Source organism: Nelusetta ayraudi, unplaced genomic scaffold (genome assembly GCF_046127955.1).
Source record: "Nelusetta ayraudi isolate G7.1 ecotype Tasmania unplaced genomic scaffold, CSIRO-AGI_Nayr_v1 ptg000060l, whole genome shotgun sequence".
Classification (NCBI taxonomy): Eukaryota; Metazoa; Chordata; class Actinopteri; order Tetraodontiformes; family Monacanthidae; genus Nelusetta; species Nelusetta ayraudi.
Genome location: NW_027466110.1, coordinates 720,109 through 737,295, shown reverse-complemented (window position 1 = coordinate 737,295; position 17,187 = coordinate 720,109). Strand labels below are relative to the sequence as shown.

Genomic DNA, 17,187 nt, shown 5'->3' with positions numbered 1-17,187 from the left:
ACTGCTCCGGCTCGTGTTAACACCGCACATTAAAAGAGGAAAGCCCACTTGCAAGTGTCAGCCTGTAATCACGGACGATGGTGTGCGCTCTCATGAGGGAAGCTGCAGGTTGGGGCGGCTGCAGAGTCGCAGCTGAAACCGAGCGTGGAGGAGCTGATCGAGGGCGACCGCAGCACAGAGACCTTCGATGCGTCCTGCCGCTCTTTCCTTTCAAGTCCAAAGAGGGGAAAATTTGGCTCTTACTCCATAAGGTGAAGTCAAACAGTTCCATGTGGTCCGTGAGTGAATTAATCATCATGATTAATTGGCTTTCAACTCAAATATCCAGTGAGAGACGTCAGACTGCCAGGCATCAGGGCTAAATTGACAGGCCTTTAAGAAGAAGCAGATTGATTTACACAGCGGCTAATGAATCCCCCTCCATCCAAAGAGGGGAGGAAAGGTAAACAAGTCTTTTCTGTTCTCTCCTACCATCTGCCTCGTTCAAGTACACTTTGCTCCCCGTGACTTCAAGAAGCGCCTCTTCCCCAGTTTTAATATATTCTTTCTTCATTTTGTTTTCAAAGCAAACAGCCGACAAACATGGCAGCAAAGTGCACGTTTGTCATTTTCACACTGCAATCCGGCATCAGTCTTCCCACGTGAATCGCTTTTGGAAGTTATTCACTTGAGTTCCACCTTCCGAAAGGTTCATTTCAGTCGCACTTTTAGCCACTCCACAATTTAGCCTGATGGCCGCAACCCATCAGGTATTTTTTTTTTTTTTTACAAAATAATGTTGATATCTGCTGTGATTTCCACTATTTCTCCATCCCTCTTTTGAGTTTGAAAAAGATTTTGAAACATGCTCAAAATTAGCGAGCAGAGGCCTCCTAGGGATTGTGCGGGAGATTCGTTGCCAAGCCAAGGAGAACGCATCACATGTGCAACAGTGTGAAATGGAACAGCAGAGTTTAAAGAGAGTAATTAATAACATCACAGAAACATGCGCAATTGTCCAACTTCCACCCGTGGTTTTCACTCTTTGCTATAACCGCTGAATACATTGTAGGAGGCAGGAAAGGAGAAGCATTTACATGTTTTACTTGGTACTATGTTGCTGTAGATCAATTGCCACTTTTTTATCGATAGATAACAAAACATTAGGTCGATTTCAGCATTCAAAATGGAACAAGCTAGTAAAAACCAAATAGAAAAATATGTTAAACTCTTTGCAGTATCATGTAACGGTATTGACTGACTGTAAAATGATAAGCTCTCACGGCCTTCTGGCAATAACTGTTGAAGAAATTTTCACTTGGGTATTGATTGGCAATGTTTTTTTTTTGTTCCCTAAATTGCAGTACCTCCCCCTGACCACTAGCCTCACTGGACATAAGGGGAAAAGGCTTCACTCGATGTGTTGTTGTCTCATCTCATTATAAATATATATAAAAAATGGGTGGGGAGCAAGAGATGCTCCACTTTCATCTCAGCGGGAGCTCTGACACAAAGATTCCCAGACTGCCCGGCCTCATAGTCTGGGAACTTTTTGATGAGGGTCACGTCCGGGACTGACTCACCTTCTCTGCGCAATTTACGATTAGTTTTATAAAAACTTGCGAACTTTGCTGGCGCGTACATACAGCAATGAACCATAAGGTTTAGCAGTTTTAAAAAGGAAACGTTTAAACGGCCAGAACACGGAATAAATGGGCAGACATTCCCGTCGAACCAAGATACCAAAATAAGAAATCTATTGATGTCGCCAGCATTACCTTCCCCTCCATAAAACTTCTTCCTAACGTGGCGATAAAAATGGTATAGCCTCATATCAAATTAACAAAATGAAAAGAAAAGGCTTTGTCTGGCCCATTATCTGACAATATGGTGGCCTACAGTGTTTGTGACCCATAATGCAGCCTACTGCCTTGGCTGATGAGGATGCTTACCAATTCTTAGGGAGGCGTTCCCATGGTGATGTGAAGCCAGCTGGTCCAGACGCCATATACTTTCCCCTTTCGCTTCACCTCTGAATAAAGTCTGTATGTGTCTTCAGTAATGTGGTGTGTTGTCCACTCAGAGTTCGCCGTCGGTCAAAACACAGAATCAAGCCAGTGAAAGTTGACCAAAGCTGACTCTGAAATAGGTGCAAAAATTTCATGCTAATATTGCTGCACGAGTAGTTTGCCGATAAGTGTCAACAGCGCGGAAATGAGTTTGCTTGGGTGATTGTTTTTCCACCTGCCCCTCCTCCACTTTTTATGCCATCCTGGTCATAAAAAAATTAAAAAAAAGACACGACTCTCTCAACGTGGCCAAACAATTTCCTATTTTAACATGTTTTCTACATTTGCCCCTCACCAAAAAAAAAAAATGCTTGTTATATTTCTTCCTGTATATCCCCGTAATTCGCAATTTCCTTGTTAGGCTCCGTTGCCGGGTTCTGTGCCGAGAGGTCACGGCTGGTGAAAAGCAGTCGCGGGAGTACGGGCCGTGTTTTGATGTTACGGTGCTACCTATTCCCTCTCCTGTAACCCCCACCGCCCCACCTCCCTCCACCACCCACCCACACCCGAGCTCCTCTGATGTACTCCGCGGCTCATTAAAACAACCCTCTCCAACCTCCGCATTAGCATCAGAGTCATGGTCAGACTGCTTTGTGCTATAAGGGCGGAAAACAATATCAATAACAACAACAAAAACAATAGTAGCCTTTGGTCCGGGGAGGAGAGGAGGAGAAAAGGTCTTTGATAACGCACATCAAAGCGAGAGATGCTGAAGTAGGCTGTGTTTTCGTTGCGTTGCATCGCCAAGGTCGCCTCTGATCTCGCCTTGTGTGGCGTCGGCGCTCGGCGGTTCGGGGCCGACGGGGGCCCCGGCGAGCTGCCGCCCGGGGACCGGGAGTCAAATGCTGCTCTTAAACCGGACGCCCCTCGATTGATTCTCCCCGAACGCCGCGCAGCTGCACGTGCGAGGAGAGCGGCGCCGCTTCTCTCTCTCTCGGTTCGAGGACGCTACTCGGTGCGGCGGGCGAAGGGGGACGGCGAGGGCGAGAGTTTTCCGCAGAAAATGGAGGCGGGACGGCGCACAAGTTGCCCGAGCGCTCTCTCCAAACGCTACTCAGAGTTGTTGCAGTGTGTAAATGCTAGTGGGCTGTTCACGCCGCCGCCTAATGCGTTTTTCGGGGAGCCCAGATGCTCCGCAGCTGTTTGCCAGGAGGGTCAGTGGTTGAGCGGTCCGAGGGCTCCTCCTGATCAAGTGAGGAGCTCGGGGGAAGAAAAAAAAATAAAAATCCAAAACAAAACATGCAAATCAAATGTTTTATTTTTATTTTGCCAGGAATTTTAATAACCTGGCATGTTCTTTGGTTCATGGTTATTCATCATCCAAACACTCCACCGCTCGACAACTTACCACCTTTTGCGCGCAAAAAAGATTTCGCTGGGCCGCTCGTCGCCTCGACGCCGCTTATGTATTTTATGGTGAATTGGTCTGCGCTCGTGTTCTCGTGCTTTCCCCGCGGTTGTTGCGCGGTGCTGATTGTTGTGCAGCAGAATGCCAAGGTTCCTCCTAATAAAAACCCGACAATGAGCCTGTTTCTGATTTCCCAGAGCTTTCGGCCATATAACGTGGTCTTTATTAGCGGAGGATCCGTAGAAGAAGGATTCTGCCTCAGGTTGTTCTATATAAATCCCACTGATAACGCAAAAAAAACCCCAACCTTTTTCATTTTAAAACTTCATTGAATGCGTTTAGGTAGGCAGAGTCGGCCTTAATATCTTTCATATCCGAAACCCTCATCAGACAGATTAAAATGCCACAACGTTGGACTTTTCTCTTTTCTGCTTAATCCAGTCAAAGTTGTTCACAATAAATAGAAACCAAGATGTTTTTGACACAAATTCTTCTAAACACAGATTTATATTGGTTTTCTGTATTTATGTGGCTCTTCCGAGCTGTAGACTGTGAACTGCACAAAAATTTCCTCTTTTATTTTGAAGGCTGTTGTCGCGTTGCTCCTGTCTTCTTTGCCGCAAAACCCTGCTGTACTTCTTGTCTTTGATAAAACGCTGGCTTCGCCACTGGTGTCGGCATGCGGGTCCTTCTGCCCTTCCTCGGTAATAAAGGCACTAAATATGACAGGCATAGCATTCATGACAATAGCTTTTTTATTCAAATAAAAGATTTTAGTATTTTGGTATTGCGCTGCACATATGAGGATGATATCGCATAAATAACCCAGCACAGATGTTGGACCTTGCGGGGGTTTCGTTTTTGTTTATTAAATCATCTGGTTGCCTTTTATTTTCATTAAAAATGTTTCCTCTTCCTGAACAATGTGTACACGAACGGCGTGCGGTGGCAAGCAGAGGTCACGGAAGACAGGACCTACGTGGAAATAGCCTTCAAAATAAAACACAAATTAACAGCATTCTAGGAAAAAGCGACAAGTCAATCAGAACCTGACTGCGATTTTGGTCCTTTAGCAGAAATCAACATGCGTTATTTTTCACACAAAAGACTAAAAATACTTCTTATGACATTTAGCCTCGAGGGGTTTTTAATGGGGAGCGGGGGCGGAGGGGGATGCGAGTCTTAAACAGTGTGCCGCTGATGTGAAACTCCACCTCACTGCGCCGTGAATGAGTGTTAATTCCAAAGCCGTGTGGCATTATGAACCTGCCGCGCTCAGGGGTAAGTATCCCACCTCTAGTATTCAATTAGAGGCCAGTGTAAGGCGTCGGCATTAACATGTTTGTTGCAACCTACAAGAGTGTCGTCATGCTATGTTCTTTTGTTGTGCAGCTGCTGCTGCTGCTGCTGCTGCTGCTGCTGCTGCTGCTCACAAGATTTCAGCACGTATGATCAATTAAAGCACCTCTCTGATGAACCATTATCTTGATGTTGATTGAATGTTGTAGAATTTGAGGTCTCTTACATAGAGCCGCCACAGGGGTTGTGCTGCTTACTTTCCACATTTATCCTTTAAAGGTTTTTTTATTATAGTGATTTTCATCTATTTAAAATACTAACTTCAGCTTTGAACACAAATCATACAGGACACTCTGGAAAAACTGCATATTTAGCCTTCTGTTTGCAGCCTCCTCCAAAAAAAACAACAACAAATGCCTATTGATGGTGTTGGCCGTATCCGAACAGTAGTATCAGTGAGATATCCCGTTCCCGTGTGACATCACAAAGGGCAGATTTTCAAAATGGTCCACTGTGAAGCACACGTTCTGAAAAATGAAGCCGCAGCAAGAAAACAAAGCACGCAACAAGAAAAACCTCCCTTGTTTCCGGGGGACTTTATTGACAGGCGACGGGCGACGTAAAGTGACTTCCGCACGATATGGAGCCTTTGATAATTAGTACACCCGTAGTTTTGACTGCCCGTGATCCGAAGTGTAGCCGGAGCTTGTGTCAGCATTTACTTAATATTTCAGTATCTGATATTTCCCTCCTACACCCCCCCTCCCCCCCATAGACCCCGAACCCACCGGAGATGTCGTCTCAACTACAGAGAGCCTTTATAACCGCGCGGACCTCAGTGGGAGCTTCACAGAGAAATCTGTCCATTCATGAAAAGTGCAGGGTCAGCCAGACTCGGCCAGGCCGGCCCTTCAGGGACACCCACTGTTTGCCTTGGCTCGGCACCGGGGCCCGGGTACAGGGCTACGGTTGTCTGTAGCCACAGGCTGCAGAGCTGCAGGTATTTCCTGACTAAATTTCCCTGTCATACTGTTTGCAGTCGTATGAAGGTATACGGAGGAAGGCATGGGAAGCCTAGTCCGGAGGAAGAGCACGGAGAGGTACACATCACAGCGACACAGTGGGGGAAGACGCGGAAGAAAAAAAAAAACCCCGGCCGCAAACGCAGGTCGCAGCTCCCCTTTTGTTTTAATTTCTATTTCGGTTCATGAGCCTCGGCGAAATCTGAAAGGAAATTAAAAAACTCATAGCCTTCCTCTTCCCTAACCCGACTCTCATGTCTTATTTTCTGCAGCCGCATGAGCGCTGTGTTTTTCGCTCTGGACCGTGACTTTATCTGAATGCACTAAAACCCCATGAGTCTCATCTTTTCTCAATTTCCTCTGTTTCTCCTCTGCGACGGCCCAGATGTTTCTCCTCTCGCCGTGCTTTTTCGTTCGGTTTAGCATAAATATTCCGCAAAGGGGTCAGCTCGTAACGGGCCGCCATTCCACGACGTCTTTCACCATTATGTTAATGCGCGCGGACACTTAGAAACGGCCAGATTTCAGGCACCTGCGAGCGGCTGAGCGCACACACACGCACACACACACACACACACACACACACACACACACACACTCACACTCACCCAAAGCAAACATGCAAACAGAAAAAGAGGAGGGAGACTGACGTCTTTGTGGCGCTCGTTCTGCCTGTGTTTTCTAAAAAATTTGTCACTTTGGAGCGTTCCAGATAATCCGCCGGGATTAATAATGGAGGTCTCCGCGCAGCACGCCTCATTTACGTGCTAACGGAGCCGCCGTCGCAGTCGGCGCCGACTGTTATTCCGAGGGTGGCTCTCCTTTCACTTGCCCCTCTCTCCGGTGAGCAAACTCCTCCACGCCGAGTACGCACACCATCGTAGTGCCAAAGACCCGCAAATCCTTTTGTGACTCATCTTTGAGGTCGCACGCTGGGAGAAGAGTCCAAACCTCAGAGAGGTCCGTTTTAGACCAACGACCGCAAAGCAAAACTTTAAGACACATTTCAAACGTCGGGAAGAAAATGTGGGGATTTCTATTGCCTGGCCCGGCGAGATTAAACCGCGTTGCAGGATTGGCCGGCGTGCAAGGTAGATTACGACCATTAAAGAGACAAATTGCATTTCATGCTCCGAGTGCTTAGTCGTGTCACTCTCCCGCTGCTCTCGCTCTCCAAGTGTAGCAGCGGTGCTCTGGCAGTGGGTGAGATCCAAGAGGACCTTTGTTTCCTCTTCACTCCACACACACACACCAGCCATTGTTTTCGTCGGCCGTCATGTGTTAGAGGTCCCGTATTGTGCAGTTTACCACAGTTTCATAACCACATAAGTTATCCTGTCAGCGGTGACCCCAAAAAGGGAACATTTGTGCTTCAGTTCTCCTTTTTTCTCCGCTTCTTAGAAAGTGTGTAGCTAAAACACACGGACGCTGTTGTGAAAATCAGCAGTTTGTGATGTCACAAAGGGCACTGCTTCCTCTCCAAGGTTAGTGACAACAACGCCCCCCCCCCCCAGCCAGGTGTTCATTCCGCCCTCTATGACCGCTGCCGTCTTGTCCCCTTGCAAACATGTGGAGGCTTCAACGTAGCGTCCGTTCCAGCCAGAAGCTAAAACCAAGTGTTTTTAAAGAGGGGTTGTAAACACAGGGCTAAATGTGCTTTTTTTTCTGGAGATGTACACATTGATTTTTTTTTTTGTGGGTGTGGGGGGGTTTAGAATTAAGTGTCCGAGGCGGCTCGACTGGGGTTCATGACGGAAAAAATAAAGTGCTGAAAATGGCTTTAACATGGGACCTTTAGGAGAAAATGATCAGTGAAGACAGCGGAAGCTCGTTGCGCACTGTAAGACCTTTGGGGGCGGAAACAGCTGACATATGTTTGCGATGTTCATCGCAATTTATTCGGCACACCCGCTTCCATTTCCCATTGTCTGCGTTTCTGTTTGCCACGCTTATGAACCTTTTTTTTTTTTTTTTTTCTCCTCCTCAAATTTTGCGGTTTTCCAGTAACGGCGTTCAGGCCGACAGATAAAACACCCGCATCAAAATACGTTATGGAAACTCAGCCGGAGAGGACTTTGATCACTTCTCCTTCATTGCCTCTGTTTTCTCCCCCTACTTCTCTCCCTCCTCTCGGTCTCCTTGTCTCTGCAGCCCCCCGACAAACACACTTTGTCTCTCCTTGTGCGTCTGTCTCGTACGTGGCTGCCTGCGCTTCTGATTTAAACTCGCAGCGGGGGTTTGTGGGTAGAGACTCACGCTGTGAGGGATCTCTGTGACTCAGGGAGAGCTGAAGGTCAAACACAGTCATGATCAGAACCACAGGATGGCACCGAAGATGGCGGCGCGCGGATGAAAGGCCGCTCGGGAAAAGAAGTTCTGCTCGCCTCGGCCGTGTTTACGTTGCAGACGCTTCCAAGTCGCTGCAGTTCAACCCCGCAAAGTGCGAGAGTTTCCGAGTTGCACGGAGACGCGCACTACCTGGTAACAACCGCGAGCCGTGCAGGAGGGAGAGGAGGAAACGTTGAATATTAATAAAGCAGAAAACACAACTATTTTCACCCACCACCACTTATTTTCTACGCGTTCTCGGCCCGTTTTGTGTTACACTTTCCGCGTAATTAGACAGACCCTTGACAGACAAAGCAAACAACACAAGAACAAGAGCACGAATGAGAGAAAAACCCTCCGTTTCTTTGAGCGGAAAACTGCTGGAGCCCAGATGAAGGCTACTTTTTTTTTTCCTCCACCCCCCCCCTTTCTTTCTTTCTTTCTTTCCTTTTTCTCCTTCGCAATTTTTGTTGGAAGCATTTGCATATTTCAAAAGTCTCCCAAAGAAAATAGCCCAGGGGCAGAAATGGACGATCTGCATATTGAAGACTCAACAGAGGGCGAATGGTGGGAGAGCGAGAGAGAGAGAGAGAGAGAGAGAGAGAGAGAGAGAGAGAGGGAGAGAGAGAGGGAGATGTAGAGAGGAGCGGGAGGGAGAGAGAAAGTCCCCGTCTAAGTGATTTGAAGATAATCTAAAAGTAACAATAATGTCAATTAGCTGGCAGTGTCATGCTCATTATGCAGGATTAATCACAGTATTTACTTGCACTAAAACAGATTATTTGCTTAGTTGTCAGGCAGTTTTTTCTTTTTTTTTCTCCCTCTCCTTCTTCCCTTTCACGGGGAGGAGGTGGAGAGGGAAGTGAGAGGGAGAGAGAGAGCAGGGAGAAAAATGTGCATCATAAGAAGGCCTCTTCACCCAGCTTCCTTCATGAATAACAAATAGAGGACCCGATGCTGTGACCAGCCAGCACAACACATGAAAAACATTACTGCATTCCCCGACTCGTCTGGTTTTCTCCACCACGTGAAAACACTGTGGCTGCTTTTTTTTATTTTTTTATTTGCTCTTCTTTAACTTTGTTTTACACGACCTGGCACGTAGTTGCAAATGTTTCAACTATTTGCCGAATTAACAATAATTACCTGTTTGTTTGTTTTTTTTAAATAATATTTATAATTCTTACACAACTTCACTTGCACCTTGTGAAATTTATGTGATGGCTATAATAACCTTTAGATTTTAATGAAAAATCTCTGGTAACATTGTGACTTATCAAGGCTATATTAAGGAGTTGTGAAAATCTGCCAGCAGTTAACTTGTGGTTTATAGCCTTGTTTGCCATAAAACATGTCCTTCTTATTGTGATAGTAGTGCACTTTTCTGTGTAGATAATTTATTTATAATTGTCTACATCCTTTTTTTATTATATGACACATTTCTACATGTTACAATACAATTTATTTGTGTATATATATATATATATATATATATATATATATATATATATATATATATATATATATATATGTATATATACATATATATATATATATACATATATATATACATATATATATATATACATATATATACATATATATAAATATTTTAATTTGATAAAAGATTGTTTCAGCAATAAATGAAAACTTTTTCAGCACTTCACTGAGGCAAGGCAGCTGCTGCTTTCCTGGTGTAAAAGAGCTGCAGAGCCAAACAAAATTGCCTTTTAATTGTCTACACAATAATAAATCCAGGCATGTATTTTTAAAAGCCCAGTGTGAGCTGTAAGAAATCTTCAAAATGTTTTACCGCAAACCAAATCTAGAGATACACTTTTTGGACAGTCTCGTAAATGTTGAGATGTTTTTTCTCCCTCAGTTTGTAAATAAGAATGCTGAATGATATGATTTAAATGAAAGTGAAAATGTAAAATATGCATTGTTTCATGCACAGCAAATTATTTGCTTCCAGGAATTGCGACATACTGCTGTTTATGGTTTTCATGCTGGTTGGTCCGTGGTGCATTTGGTTGAGCTGGAATGCATGAGTGAGTGTGACATTATGCTGACTGTCAACAGTTGTGGCTGGGCCGCTGATGAAAGATAACAGAACACACTGATGCTCGTCATATCTATCGCCATTTTTTAAATCCCCTGTGTTTGGAGGGATTTATACATATATATATATATATATATATATATATATATATATATATATATATATATATATATATATATGTATATAAAATTAAACAAAAAACAAAATGCAAACTTTCACATTGGTGTTTTAGAAGTATCGTGTATCCTCTAATATTGACTACTTCACTAGGAAGCTTGAAGTTGTGTATTTCAACACATCTTAAATCTCCACTGGCTGTGTTTTCAGGATTAACTGTGCACGTGTAATTCAAACGCACATCCCAACATCTTCAGCGAACTTGGACTATTAACATCTGAACATGATAGAGTGTCTGTGGGCTTAAACACTGGCAAAAAATATTCACAGTTTATGCCGGACAAATCCATTTTTGTGTCTGTTTATCTCTTACCTTTTTTTTGGATGCAATCCAAAACAAATCAACTGAAAACACATAAATTAGCACATTTATTGGGCTGCACCTGGCTCTCTGCTCCAGCCACCGAATCCTCGGCCGTCTCAGTCCACAGTTTTGCCTTCTTGAGGGCCTAAAAAATCAGGCAACAAAATTCCCTCCCTGCTTGACACATTTATTTAACAGGCCATCCATAAACTGACCCAGCGTGGAAACATCCCAGCAGAACTGGCTTGTTTTGTTTTTGCTTTAAAGGGGGATTATTTATTTATCTATTTATATATTTTATTTATTATTTTTCTTTGGGGTAGGGGCTGGTGGGGCAAGAAATGGAAAAATCAAACTGTTGGCTGCCTGTTTTTATTGTGTGTGTGTTTTTTTGTGCACCTTCAGCACTCAGCAGCGCGGCGCGTCACGCCACTGTGGCATTTTACTTTACCATATGAAAAGGAGAGCGCATTAGGATGCACGGGGCGTACGAACCCCCCTATGTAGCCAACTTGAGTATCCTTGACACAAGGCCTCAGCTGCTCCGCGCTTTAGCAAAGACATGATAGGGAAGGGGATCGCCGACTGAAGTGATTTTTGTAACCTGAAAATGGCTACAGGCGTGCGATAATGATGATGACGATAATTACAATAATCAGGATTGGTGATTTCTGGCGTTCTCTTCCCCCGGCGCGTCATGAAAGTTTTACGCGTCAGTTTAAGGCTGTTGTAATATTTTAAAGCGTGCAGTTTCTTTCTTTTTCTTTTTTTTTTTTTTTATTTCCCCCCCGCTGCCACAACAACTTTGTGTACCCGAGCTCGCTCTCCCTGTCGACAAACACACACGCGCGCGCGCGCACACACACACACACACGCACGCACGCGCACAAAACCCCCTCTCTCGTCGCGCGTCCAATCAGCGGGGGCTCTGCGGAGCCTTTCCGCTGTAATTGGATGGAGATGCGAGAGGAATACGCAGCCTTGGCACGGCGTAAACACACGCTCGCCTCCCTTCCTCGGCGGAGGACGCACCGCGGAGAGCAGATGGGGAGAGTGGAGACAAGCGAGAGGACCAGAGAGGCTCTTTGAGATGTGGGTCATTTTCATTCAGTCGCCGCCGAAACGCTGATATAAGAGAACGTGCTTTTTTCCCTTCTTCTTCTTTCTTAAGTGAGCGCTCCAGTGGCTGCAAAGTTTGGCGCGGATTTCCATCTCATTTGGATTGCGGATTACGCACGGCGCGGCTGCCGCCACAGAGAGCGAGAGAGGGGAGAGGGAGGGGGGAAAAAAAGTTTTGAAGACATTTTTTTCTCCGCAGGAATGCAAAGAGAGGCTTCACCGGGCACAACATGCTCTATCACTGAAGTGATCATTTAAGCCTAAATGGAGTGATTACGCATTTCCCCCCCCTCCTTCTTCTTACAACACTGCAGCACGTTCTGTCTTAATTTATTCATGGATTAAAACAACCTGGGACTGAGGGCTTTTTTAAAAAATAAAATAAAATTTAAAAAAAACATTATATTTTATCATACATGCGTTGGGGGATGGCAACAGCTACCTCGAGTCCATACCTCGCCAGCAGCAGGATTCTACCCGGTCCGATCCTTCACTCTGACCGCAGGGCTGGTGGTGGCATGCAGCCGGGCAGCACCGCTGTGACCACGGTGTCTAGTGGATACAGAGGGGACCCTTCGCCCAAGATGGTGCAGAGTGACTTCATGCAGGGGGCCATGGTGGCGAGCAACGGCGGCCACATGCTGAGCCACGCGCACCAGTGGGTGACATCGTTGCCCCACGCCGCGGCCGCTGCAGCCGCGGCCGCCGTGGCGGCTGTGGAGGCCGGTTCGCCCTGGCCGCCGAGCTCCCAGCCGCAGGAGGTGAAGAGGAGCGCCGCCAGAGAGGAGCTGCACCCGGGCTCGGCGCTGCACCACAGATCCCCGCACCTGGGACCCCATCAGGCGCACCCGGGAAGTTGGGGAGGCACCTCGGTGGCGCACATCAGCATCACGGAGGGGCAGCAGCAGCAGCAGCAGCAGCAGCAGCAGCAACAGCAACAGCAGCAACAGTCGCTGATTTACTCCCAGCCGGGTGGCTTTACGGTCAACGGGATGCTGAGCTCGCACGCCGGCCAGAGCCTCATGCATCCGGGGCTGGTGCGCGGGGAGTCGCCGGAGCTGGATCACGGCGGCCACCACCCTCACCACAACAACAACCACCACCACCATCACCACCACCACCACCTCCACGGCCACCACGCCGCGCACCACCACACGCACCACGGCGGCGGCGGCGCGGGCCACGAGGCGCACTCGGACGAGGACACGCCGACGTCCGACGACCTGGAGCACTTCGCCAAGCAGTTCAAGCAGCGGCGCATCAAGCTGGGCTTCACGCAGGCGGACGTGGGCTTGGCCCTGGGCACGCTCTACGGCAACGTCTTCTCGCAGACCACCATCTGCAGGTTCGAGGCGCTGCAGCTGAGCTTCAAGAACATGTGCAAGCTGAAGCCGCTGCTGAACAAGTGGCTGGAGGAGGCCGACTCGACCACGGGCAGCCCGACCAGCATCGACAAGATCGCCACGCAGGGCCGCAAGAGGAAAAAGCGCACGTCGATCGAGGTGAGCGTCAAAGGGGCGCTGGAGAGCCACTTCCTCAAGTGTCCCAAGCCGTCCGCGCAGGAGATCAACTCGCTGGCGGAGACGCTGCAGCTGGAGAAGGAGGTGGTCCGCGTCTGGTTCTGCAACCGCAGGCAGAAGGAGAAGCGCATGACGCCGCCAGGACTGCCGCGCACGCCGGAGGACGCGTACTCACAGGTGGGCAGCATGGGTCCCGACACGCCGTCACCACCGTTAGACTGCAAGAGGATGTACAGCGACACGTGAAAAATACAAAAATACCCCAGAGAGTCGAATAAGACGGCGCGTTCCATTGACTTTCCAGAGAGAATATTCCATCTTTTCCCCCAAAAAACGATTCTGAGAATTTTGTGAACTTTTCTTGCGTCCCTTCCTCTTCTGTATAACAAGAAAAGTGTTTCCCAGTGTGTGTTACTCGCCTCGGAGTAGGACAAGAGTCTACTTTTATGCATCACCGAGTATTTCCATGCACTATAAATCAACATTTGGGACACGCAAATGTAAAAATCCGGCTAAAATGTCATTTAAAGTCTTTTATATACCCTGTCTGTTTACCAAAAAAAACAAACAAACAAACCCATTTCCTCCCCGACCGAGGTTGTCAAAGTTTTCTTCCCCCTGTAATGTCTGTTTTTGCTAAAGAAAAATAAATATATATACATGATTTCCCCCTTGTAATGCTGCAGGAGTTGTTCCCCCCCCCCAACGCCTCTGTATTTTTCAAATGAAAAACATTGATTTAGTGCGCTTTATTCAGCATTAGGTTGTTTTAAATGAGCAATAATTTAGCTTTCTTCAAACGTGTTTCTACCCTTTTTTGTGTTGTGCGTCTGTGGACTTCAAGTTGTGACACAGTTAAAAAAGTTGGCCGGTGAGCAATTTCCAAAAAAAAATGATCTCAGTATGGTGTTTCTATATCATATGCATCTTATTTTCTAATATTAGCAAACATCCCCTTAAGTTTATATCCCAACAAGTCTGCTGTGTACTCTTGTGTGATGATTTGTACTATTTATTTTTTTCCACTGTGTTTATTTTCATGGGATAGACTAATTATTTAATAAAATGATAAAAGGGAAAAAAACAACTGTGTGAAGATATTTGGGACACACACACACACACACACACACACACACATATACACGGTTGCTGTTTTGATATGTCGTATCACGATTTGCGATTTGAAATATCTTTGACGTGATAACAAATATTGCAACATAAAAGAAAAAATATTGTGTTTTTTAAAAAAAAAAGATAGACAGTTTCTGTGTTGGAGTTGTACTATACAATAAGGTTGTTGAAAAGATGATCAGTGGAATGCGAGAAAAGTCTTGAATAACTAAAAACATTCCCTTTTTAAAGGCTTTGCAAGTTCACGCCTCTCCGATCTGTGGGTGTTTTAGCCGCATTTCACCCATTTTTCAAAATCCCATATTGGGAAATCTGTCTGGGGAGCCATCAGACATCATCAAACGACGGCGTTAGTAACTCATCGCAGATGAGCCGGAATCTGACCAATTTTCCCCAAGTTATCACGCAGCTTGTTTCTTTTTTTTTCTTCTTGCCTCTGAAACCGAAAAGGTGTCTTTTTGTATCCTGCCGCCATTTTGATGTTTACCGGCTCCGCTTCAGGCTTCGAGTAGCAGCGGCGAGGTAGACTTGCAACTCTGTGGAGCGAGGCCAACAGAGGTCAACGTTCCCACCTGGCGGTTCACCTCTGCAGCGCCTCACCAAGGTGACGGTGAGATGGAGCGACGTGTGGCAGCTGATCTTTTTTTTTTTTTTTTTTTTTTTTTTACCACAGATGATGGGCTTGGCAGCTGGGTGTTGAGAGGCTGGCTAGGAGGGGGAAAACAACTTCAAAAAAAAAAAATCTCTTTGTCTTTTTGATCCAGAGCTCCAAACACACACGACACAACCCGAGCTGGTTGTCCTATAGAGGACGACGAGGGAGCAGGCAGCTACGGTGAAAGTTCACGCAGGTCAAAGACCTTTGGGTAAAGCAGGTGCCGACAAACACGAGTGAATGATGACGAGACAGGAGCTCGGACATTGAGGTTAATGCCTCACTGCAAATGTTTGGAGGCAAAAAAAACAACAAAAACAAAACAAAATCACACATGGTTTTGTTTATGGACAAGGGCCTTCGCGCTGACAGCGAACAGAAACGGACGGCATCCCCTCCCAAAAATGATTCCTAACCGAAGGGAAATAATTGTTTATTCGCTTCGCTCTTAGAACACCGTGTGTGTGTGTGTGTGTGTGTGTGTTTGTGTGTGTGTGTGTGTGTGTGTGTGTGTGTGTGTGTGTTTGTGTGTGTGCGTGTGTGTGCGAAGGCATTGTGAAAATAACACCGAATGGCAAACAGAGGTTGCTGCGGCGGTGCACAAGGTGTCTGTTTGTGCGTCGCTTTTCAGTGAACATTAGCAAGAATTCAGGGAAAGGGAAAGTCTGGCCTCGCGGGTTATAAATAGCGGTCAGCCTGTATGAATGGCTGGTTTTAGTGGGTCCTCACGTCAGTCCATGTAACCACTCCGGGTCAATATTCAATCCCCTCACCGGCCGGAACGAAACAAGGCGACGTCTCAAGGAAGCTTGAATTCCCTCGAGGAGGAAATAGTTGATCGAGTCTCAAAAATGTATGCAAGTAAGATAATTGCCAGTAAGTCTTTGCAAACACCATTTTACTCATGATTGTCATGGTTAAAAAAAAAAAATAAAGGTCGCATGTGCAACACATCAAGTGACCTATTGACATGAAACTGATTAGGAAATCTGATGTAGGCTTCAGTTACAGGAAGTTACTTCAAATAGATGATTGTTGTTGTTTTGTTTGCTAGAAACAAGTATTTATCTTTACATTAAGAGCAGGTCCACTTGTTAGGTAGATCCATGTTCTACCACCGTGGGATCTACAGCAACCCAGATTGTCAATCTCCTCGGGGGGTTTTGCAATTTTTTTACTCTGACATCAGAGCTGGTCTACGAAGAAATGTGAGATCAAGTGGAACATCAGAAAACAAGGATTAACGCCGACATTGTTTGCGATATGCTCTGTTATCATTATGCTACTTAATCCTATATGGCTCGGCCTTTAAAGAAATAATTTGCTCGTTCTACCCCGGCAAGCTGGGGAGTGAGACACACATCCGACTGCCCTTAACTGACTTACAAAAACAATCACGATCACCATGTTGACCACACATTGTTATGCAAATCCCAACTTCTGCAGCCTCTCAGCCGCCGCGCACAAAATATCACACAGAGGTGGTAACGTGTTGCCACGGCTCGCTGTAATCATCCGCGGTGCCTCTTAATGCAATGTATTCCCACCGTGCTGCACAAGCCAAAAGTTCTCATTCATAAAAAAAAAATAATAATAAAAAGGCAGAATCTAAGCTTGGGGGATTGCAGTGTGATCCCCTCAAAGCTTAGCGATGTAAAGATGGGAGATAAGGCTGAAATTGGGGGATAAAAAACCCTTCAAAGGGTTTTGTCATCGCACAACACGAGGTGTCTTCGCTGAATATTAATGCTGTGATCTAAAGCTGATGATGTTACTGTAACCTGAAGCCCCCAAACCCCTCAATCAACCGAAACAGCTCGGCCCCCGTGTGCGCCTGATGACAGAGAAATGTGCAGCCAGTGTTCTTGCATTTATGTGTGACTTGAAATTTATTCATTGTTGAAGTGTCTTTTTTTTTCCTCCTCGTCCATCCTTTGTGACTACAACACTGGATGTTTCCACACCAAGGATGTTATTACATGCTCCAATATAAACTGCTCGTATAATTGCTCATAATTGCTCTTAAAGCCTTGTTCAGCGGCTCTTTACGTGAAGCAATTATTGCACGATAATTCCCTCTTGTTGTGTGTTGCCTAACAGTTTGGTCACAAGAGACACAAACCCGCACGGATTCAGAGATCTTTTCTATAAACAATGGCAAAGTTTTGACAACT

General features: G+C 46.0%; 1 protein-coding gene across 1 annotated transcript; it reads left to right on the top strand.

Moving 5' to 3' along the window:
• Nucleotides 1-11,580: 11,580 nt before the first annotated feature.
• On the top strand, nucleotides 11,581-14,314 carry pou3f3a (POU class 3 homeobox 3a). The gene has a single exon (XM_076040111.1). It carries the CDS (start codon nucleotides 12,124-12,126, stop codon nucleotides 13,471-13,473), a length of 1,350 nt encoding a protein of 449 aa, XP_075896226.1. The 5' UTR covers nucleotides 11,581-12,123; the 3' UTR covers nucleotides 13,474-14,314.
• The last annotated feature ends 2,873 nt before the right edge of the window (nucleotides 14,315-17,187 follow it).

What these genes read in the sequence shown, in the direction of transcription:
- pou3f3a (XM_076040111.1), top strand. Translation starts at nt 12,124, where the DNA reads ATGCGTTGGGGGATGGCAACAGCTACCTCGAGTCCATACCTCGCCAGC.